The sequence below is a fragment of the Leptinotarsa decemlineata genome, unplaced genomic scaffold (genome assembly GCF_025532065.1).
Source record: "Leptinotarsa decemlineata unplaced genomic scaffold, Ldec_3_MD MMD2_P_RNA_scaffold_5, whole genome shotgun sequence".
In the NCBI taxonomy this organism is placed as follows: domain Eukaryota; kingdom Metazoa; phylum Arthropoda; class Insecta; order Coleoptera; family Chrysomelidae; genus Leptinotarsa; species Leptinotarsa decemlineata.
Genome location: NW_027412532.1, coordinates 9,951,079 through 9,960,035, shown reverse-complemented (window position 1 = coordinate 9,960,035; position 8,957 = coordinate 9,951,079). Strand labels below are relative to the sequence as shown.

Genomic DNA, 8,957 nt, shown 5'->3' with positions numbered 1-8,957 from the left:
GGGCGCCAAGTACAACATACTTATCGTGGTTCGACAATGTACTGGAAGCAGTGATAAATAACACTAGCCAAAAAATAAAAAAAAAATGCGACTTCAACATCAAAAAATTTCCATCGGGTAAATATTTTGAGTTATATTTATCTTCATTTTATACAAAAATTTTCACATATTATAGGGAAATTTAAAGATCAAAACAAAAAAGAACAATATATTTTGAGGCTAACAAACTTTATTTACAACACACATGAAAAAACATTCAAATGAAGTCTTTTGTGTATAATCTTTTTGCAAATGTTCACTTTGGTTTATATGTTTCATCCTTTTCCCTCATGAGGGACCAACAATATTCCACCCTCATTGCTGCTTCCAATCTGCCTTCGTAACGTTGCTCCATTGTCAGTATGTCTTGGTGGAACCTTTTTTCTTATTCGTCACTGACAGCACCCAAATTTTCTGGGAAAAAATTCAAATGGGAGTGCAAGAAATGGATTTTGAGAGACATGCGACATCCCATTCTACAGTAGTTTTCAAGTAATTCTTTTACAAGTGTTTCGTAATTTTCTACTCTCTTGTTCCCTAAAAACTTCGAAACAATTCTTTTGGAAGAACTCCACGCAGCTAATTCAACATTACTTAAATTTTGATCACTTAGTAGTTTTCTAATTTGTGGTCCAACAAATATACCTTCCTTGAGCTTTGGATCACTTAATTTGGGAAAAACGTGTTTAAGATATTTAAACGCATCACCTTCTTTGTCTAATGATTTTACAAAGTTTTTCATTAACTCCAGTTTAATATGTAATGGAGGTAACAAAACGATTTTGGGATTAACAAGAGGTATATTCTTCACGTTACCTTGACGTGGAATATATTTATCTCTCGGAGGCCATTCTTTTACTTGATAATGTATCTGTGTTGCCCTACTGTTCCAAAGGTTAAGAAAACAGCGAAACTACGTAAATCCGCCTTGAAGACCTAGTAATAGTCATATGAATTTCAGGTCACCACATATTTGCCACTTATACGTATTATAACTTTTGTTTGAAGGTGGTTGACAATGTTTCGTGATGTATTTCATCAGTTCGGACTTCCATTGTCTAATATAATATTAATTGATTTGAAATCCCTGAAAAAAAGATCAACTGAATATACCAATTTTATTAAACAAAAAACTGATAATCACAAAAAATAACATACAAGCAGCTACCAAAAAAATAAAAAATAAAAAAATTAATAAAAGCTGAAAAAAATTAAAAAATATTATTAACAAAAAATTTAAAATGAAAAATTAAAAGATTCCAATCCAAGTTACGTCTCGAAGTTTCGATTGTTAGTATCCACGTTTGTCTTCGGGTGATAACCAAGAGGCCATTAAAAGTTGTTGTGCTGAGCACAACAAACACACACAGCGAGGAGAAACCAGCAAATCCGGAATAGCAAAGCAGGTTTGGACTCATCAACATAACATCAAGTGAGCTTAAGCTGAAATCATCCACAAAGAGGAACATTGTTTCAAGAGAAAAATTCAAAGAAGCCGCGTATATATTGTCCAACAACGCATTTCATTTAGTCAAGCTAGCGTAGAGATACATAACATATGGAAACCTCGTTTTCAACTCAAATAATTTGTAGCTCCCGAACCATAAGCTTTAGACCACATGTTTTATACTTTGTTGAAATATTCTCATCATGGAGCATCTGAAAATGCGAAACAATATAGGGTGATCCGTTTAAAAAAAATTGATGACATACTCTGTGGGTGCGATATGGGAACTAACATCAAATGTGAATACTATCGATGACGTATTTTTTTATTTCTCCTGAAAATCATTGTACCAAAAGTTATTCAGGGTGGCTCGTTTTAAATGGAATGCACTGTATTTTTATACTTATACTAGTATATAGTATTTACCAATTGGAACAGCACAGAGAAGGAATTCCCGCCTCAACATAGGCGTCGGCATATTATTTTTCAGTGGTAGTTTTTCAGTTACTTATTCTTACAATCATAGCAATTGATCACCCCATGAAAAATTTATCTCCACTGAATTTTTCCACCATGGGTAATTATGAAAAACTTTGAAATTCAAGGTAGTTGATTTCCGAGTCGAAAACTCTAAAATACAATGAAAACACAAATAATCACACCGAATTCTCGTCGAACATATATTTACAAAATAATAGAGGCCAATAAAATTGCTAGAAAAATCAAAATTCTTCTTCGCCATATTCGGATGAGGTGGAATCATCATCGGGTTAAATAACGATCGGATTTATGGAACTTTGCACATAATATTTGTTCTCTTTTTTTATAACGTGGGCCACACATTTCTTCCACACATCACTATAGCCTACTTCATTCACCACTCGCCTCATATTGTCAAGCACCACAGCATTCAAAGTCGGTGACTGATTACATTTCTGCAAGCTTTCTTTCATTGTGGCCCATACCATTTCAATTGGATTAAACACACAGTAGTATGGAGGCAAACGTAAGAGAATATGACCACGTGTTTCACACATCGAATCAATAATATACTTTTTTTTGAAATTACGTTGTTTTATGGTCGCCAGTAATACCTTTTTCGTTGAAATCTTTTCGGGTATTTCCATGCCATGATTTCGCATGAAATCAACAATATCTGCTTTTTTTGTGTTATTGTTTGGTATTTTAGTCAATAACCGAGAATGATACGACACATTATCCACAACAATAACCGAGTTTGGAGGAATATTTGGAAGAAGCTGCTCACTGTACCATATTTTGAATAAAGCCGCAGTCATATCTTCGTGGTAATCAGCAGACGAATCTTTTATATTTTTGGCCAACAGAAGCCACTTTCATTCCCGGCACGCAAAATTATAATACGTTTTCCCCTTAGAAGAAGGTGTGTTTAAAGCACAATATTTGGTTTCGTTTACCCAGCCATATTTGACATCATGGGTGTCAAACCAAGTTTCGTCGAGGTAGATTATATGTCTGCTGGATTCTCGGTAACTTTTCATTCGCCTCAAATATTCTTGTCGGAGTTGAACAATGCGTGTCGATTCCATTATGACCATCCGATTGTTCAATTTTTTATATTCGAAACCAAAAGACAATAAGACAGCTCGTAGAGTTTCTAAAGATTTGTAATTGTAATCGGGATAGTCGAGTAATTTATACCATATCATTTCCAAGGTTGGTACTTCATTTTTTTGGTATATACCATAAATTGTTCGCCGAATCACATCTTTTGTAGCACCATCAACGTTGTTTTCGTTTCATTGCATGGTCAATGACATCCCCTATTTTAATGACACGAGGAACTGTCGAACGAGATAGTTTCGTTAACTCGCATATTCTATTCACAATAGCATTCTGTAAAGTGTGACAGTTTTCCTTCTTCAAGTATTCATGAATATTTAAAATTACTCGCTGAACTTGAACATGTAAATCCTTATTTTCAAATTCCGGATCCCTGTCGATTGACACAGATTCCTCACACGTAATTTTATCAATTGTTTCAAAAGGTCTCCATAAAGTATATTGATGAGAGTACCCAAAAACACTAAGATTTTCACAAAAATCGGTTTAAACGATAAGATTGGAACCTTTGGTGTAAAAGTTAAAAACTTTTTCTAGATATCAATTACCCTAACACCAATCTGAGATTTTTACGCTCGCGTTTCGCTAACAAGGTTAGTATCTTCAGGAGAAGCGAATTGATACTGAATCTAAAGACAAGGGTTAGCTGTTTATATACCTAAAGTTTTTTGGTCCGATGTGGACTTTGTTTGTCAAATGATGATTATCCTAATTGATTTTTCGGTAATTAACTAGTGGAACCACTATCTGCAAATTAATTCGTCAACAATAGATTGAAAAGCGGAGAAATTAATTTTCAGGTAGTGAAATCAATTAGGATAATCATCATTTAACAAACAAAGTCCACATCGGACCAAAAAACTTTAGGTATATAAACAGCTAACCCTTGTCTTTAGATTCAGTATCAATTTGCTTCTCCTGAAGATTCTAACCTTGTTAGCGAAACGCGCGTCGGGTGCAAAAATATCAGTTTGGTGTTAGGGTAATTGATCTCTAGAAAAAGTTTTCAAAAATCGGTTTGCAAAACCACTCACCACCTCACCTAACCCCACGAACACACGACACTGATAATGAAATATTGTGAAACGGCCAAATAATTAGTATTCAGCCAGTCCAGCTAGCCGAGCCTTTATTCCTCAACTACATTTGATAGCACGTTTACTAACTATCTGGGCGACTAGGGGCCACAGGCCAGAAATGTTTATGACTGTACCAGGGACGCTTTGAACGTAAAAGCACTGGTAGTATATGCATTTCCCATTTGCCGAGCAGTGATTATGAAAACACCCCTCGTAGTGCTCTTATTTTTATTGCCGTTTCAATTGGGAATGGATAGACTATACCTACCGAAATTCAAATATTGAGATGTCTTATGATGGCATTGATGTTGGGTTTCACGAATCTGAGCAGCACCAATATGGGTATTTCATTCTAAATTTACACATATTGTGTGTAGATTTTGTATTAATTGAGGTAGGTACTTCCTTCAATTACAGACAGAGTTCATTGAAGAATTTCAGTGAATTTATTTCCTGATATAGTAGATTTTCAATCTCTGATTCCTCAAAAAGTAGACCAGAGCGCCAAGTTCTGGCTTCAAATCCGTGATCAGCTAGCAAAAACTAGCATCGCCCATCAATAATTAGCCCTGAAATAATTTTTCAGTACATAACATTTTTGTGCATCAGAAAATGTAACAAATCTTCTACCGGTTCGAAACGTCAAAATGAAAGCTCCTACTCTGGCTGACAAAATAATGTTAATTACAATTATACCCGGTATTCTGGCACTATTTGACAGCCCTTTCAAAAAACTGAGGGAAAAAGCTTCCAGCATTTACAATAAACAAAGGGGTAAGACTCTGAATTACCTTGGAGGTGACAATTCGGAATATCCCGGTGTAAACCCGAAACTCCTAGAAATGAACGAACAAAAATGGGAGGAATATTACATATGCCTGAAAGCACAGAATGAAACACTTGGTAAATATTTATCAGCCATACCTGAAGCAGTTTTAGGTTTTGAAGGAAGCAATGTCAAATTCGACTGCAAGATATGTATAAGTCCTGAAGAACGTCATCAATTAGATTTGGTTATTTGGGAGTGGGCAACGATCGACGGTAAAAATTTGGTGCCAGTAGAGTTTACAGAGAATATTTTTGAATCTCCGGGAGAAAAAACCTTGCACCTGTACAATTTGCAAATCGAACATTCTGGCCAGTATGTCTGCAGTCTAGGTGAGTCACTGACCGCCCCATATTTCCTGACAGTGGTCAATATGAGCGACAGTGATTTCTTTGAGGTACACAATCCTGAGACACCGCTTGGTCCTTATCCCAAAAAGTTTGAAATAATCCAAGGTTACCAGTTGATTGTGGACACAGAATGGACCGAATGGTCCAAATGTAGTACTTGTGGTAAAGTCGGAAGAAAAAACAAACTGGGGTACTGCACGGTTTATTCCAAAGAAAAACACAAATTAACGTTGGCGTCAAATTCAACTAATGAGACAGATAACGCGCAAAAAATAACGAATGTAGACTTGGAATTGTTCGACGTGTTCCAATTCGGAATCCCTTGCGTTTCACACATATTACCAAAATCTATCAAAGAACTACCTCAAGTTAAATCCAGGCGAAACGAGATAATGGTTGGATACTGCAAGACGAAATGTCAAGCGAATAAAATATTCGAAGTGGTGGATAAGGATGGAAAAGTGATTGAAAAAGTCAACAACTCGGCTGGAATTTATTCCATAGCGCAACCTTTTCCCCCTTTAGAACCGACAGTTGAACGTCAAACAATCTACGGTGTGAAAGGCAAAACAATCGTTTTGACGTGCCCGGGAAATTTGAACACGGACGCCCCGATACAGTGGCAGATAGGAAACAAAAACCTCATTCCGGAAATTGTGTCCGAGGAATCTAAAGGTAGGATCTTCATCAGCATAACGGATAGAATCCACATCAAAAATTCCAGAAGTTCCGATTCGAACGTCTACAGCTGTTGGCAACTGAAGGAACTTGCTGGAACTGTTCGCTTAATAGTGGAAAAGAAAACTGAACTAACTTTTAGTCATCACATGATGCTATTCGCTACTGTTATCATTTTATCTGTTTTCCTTCATGTGTTTGTAAAGGCTTTCATTGGAAGAAAATATGCCAAAACTACATAAGACTGACTAGTTCTATCTAGTTCGATTGAAGCTATTTTGTCAATTTTTCGAGTAATATAGTAATTATATCATAATAATGAAGGTCTATTTTCTCTTAATAGATAATTGTAGTGAGATAGAATGGCCACTGAAGGAAGCTGCAGTTAAAGTTGAATTTTGGAAAGAAAAAAAGGGTTTGCTGGCCCAACTTCGATGTTATGGCTTGTCAGATTATTTCCTGAAAGAACGTTTCCTGCAATTGGCTGTCGATGGATATCTCTCGAATACTTTCACCATCAACGCTGGTGTTCCCCAGGGATCCATATTATCTCCAACCCTCTTTTTATTCTATTTCAACGACTCATTCTAAAAAAAAACAAGAAACCAATTTATTGCTTTGCTGACGACAGCACACTTGTCTCGTCATTCCATTTGGATTCCAGGACATAGGCTGCGGATGTACATCTTCACCGGCAGCAGGAGGTTGCATATCTTAATAATGATCTAGAAGTGATTGCGAATTGGGGTGAAAGTAACCAGGTTCAATTCAATGCCACAAAAAAAAACCCAGGCATCGGTTTTCTCCAAGAAGATAAATGTCTCCGAACCAGATATAATAATGTCAAGTCAGACAATCCCGTTTTCTGCTTCCATAAGTTTGTTGGGGGTTAAAATAGACACCAATATGTCTTGGCACAATCATGTCGCTGAAATTGCAAAGGCTGCTTCTCAAAAGCTTGAAACACTATTCCGAACCAGAGAACTGTAGACACCTCAGCAACTTTTGATGCTTTATAAAGCTTCTATGGAGTATTGTTCTCATGTATGGAGCGCTGCCCACAAACATGCCCTGAAGTTGCTGGATTCCATCCAGAAAAGAGCCATCCACCTGTTTGGAGACGACAACATCACGTGCCACTTCGATAGCCTGGAACATCGAAGAAAGGTTGGAGATTTGTCTCTCTCCTATAGATACTTTCACGGGAGGTGTGACTTAACACATTTGATTCCATCAAGAGCTGTACATATCAGAAATACCCGACGGACTATGGCTGCTCATCGTTTTGCGATTCAAGTCAGTACACCTCGAACTTCACTGTTTAAGAACTTATTCATTTGGAGAACTGCGTTTATGTATAATAAACTTTCTGAGATTGGTTTTCCAAATTGATTTACTCTCCAGCGTTTCAAATCCAATGTGAATCGCTACTTTCGCACAGGCACCGATCTGAGAGCGCCTTAAGGATTTTCCTGTAGTGCTTTTGTTTTGTCCTTTAAAAAAAGTATATAAAGTATTGGCAATTCTGAATCGGTAATACTTGGGAAGTTTTGCACCCGTCGTGTGTCTTCATATCTCTGAATATGATAGTTTTTTTCCTGAGTTTTTCACTTCGATGAAGTTATCGAATAAGCTGAAGAGGCAAAAAAATTAACAGCTTCAATGTATAGAGTACAAAATCTCCATCTCTATCAATCAGTGTATACCAGGACACAGTAGAATGAATATTTATTGAGATATGGAGCTACAAAACCACATGACATGGAAACAAACAAAACTTTTGAAACATCCAATACTACTTAGAAGTCCGTTTCTCACAAGTCTCAAATTGATCCTTAGTGAGAGAGGTAATTTGAATATATCCTAGGGCGAATGAATACAAAACAAGCACTTTTCCCAAAGACCAGAGCTGCAATACTCCTCTCGACGCGCGTTTCACCAACCAAGTTGGTATCTTTAGGAGATAAAGAAAACTAATTATCGACTCTAAAATGGCGCTCTATTTATATCTAAAACTAATGTGAATCGGAAACTTCAATTATTTTGGGTAGATATTTGAGGGAAATGTGTTTGTAAAAGTTTCCGCTAATTTCAACAGAGTGATTCACAATTTGCTATTTTCAGACTTTCAAATTACGAGTTTTCCGCAAATTCTTCTGTTTTTCCCCTACAGGAGAGTAGTTTTTCGAGATTACCAACGGTATCACAAAAAGTACGTGTGACGCAAAAATTTCCTCTTTGATTTTTTGAGAAGTAAAATATGGTTTTAAGGAGCCCACTTTAATGTTCCATTGATCCATTCCTACTTTACATAAATTTTAACATACATCAAAATCTCTGGCAAATTCACTTTATTTGCCAATGACATCTCTATTATTTGGCATAATGAAGACACTGATGTTCTAAAAATACAAGTTGAGAACGATTTAACAAAAGTCTTCATCTGGTGTGAATCGAATCGTCTCTTATTCAATATACAGAAAACCAATTTGTTGACTTTCAAATGTAATTTTGATTACTTAAATATTAACTCGAAGAATATTGGAAATATAGGTACTGTGAAAACACTGGGAATACTAATTGATGATAGACTTAAATTTGATAATCACTTGACTGTTCTTAAAAAAAAATATCTTCCGGTTGCTATGCAGTTAGACTAATCTCTAAAGAATTAAGTTTTCCAACTGCTAAAATTGTATATTATTCATTATTTGAATCACACTTAAGATATGGCATTCCATTTTGGGGCAGTTGCTGTAATTTTCTGTTCACTAACATATTCATTTTACAAAAACGTGCCATTAGGTACATGTGTAAAGCTAAATTTAACGACCACTGTAAACCTCTATTTAAATCTCATAAAATTCTAACTGTAGTAGCATTGTATATTTTAGAAACGGTACTTATTGTAAAAAAACATTTGAATAAATTTGGTT

General features: G+C 35.9%; 1 protein-coding gene across 1 annotated transcript; it reads left to right on the top strand.

Moving 5' to 3' along the window:
• Positions 1-4,791: 4,791 nt before the first annotated feature.
• LOC141479957 (uncharacterized) lies at positions 4,792-6,348 on the top strand. Its single transcript, XM_074169510.1, has one exon. The coding sequence runs from the start codon at positions 4,815-4,817 to the stop codon at positions 6,261-6,263; it is 1,449 nt and encodes a 482-aa protein (XP_074025611.1). The 5' UTR covers positions 4,792-4,814; the 3' UTR covers positions 6,264-6,348.
• The last annotated feature ends 2,609 nt before the right edge of the window (positions 6,349-8,957 follow it).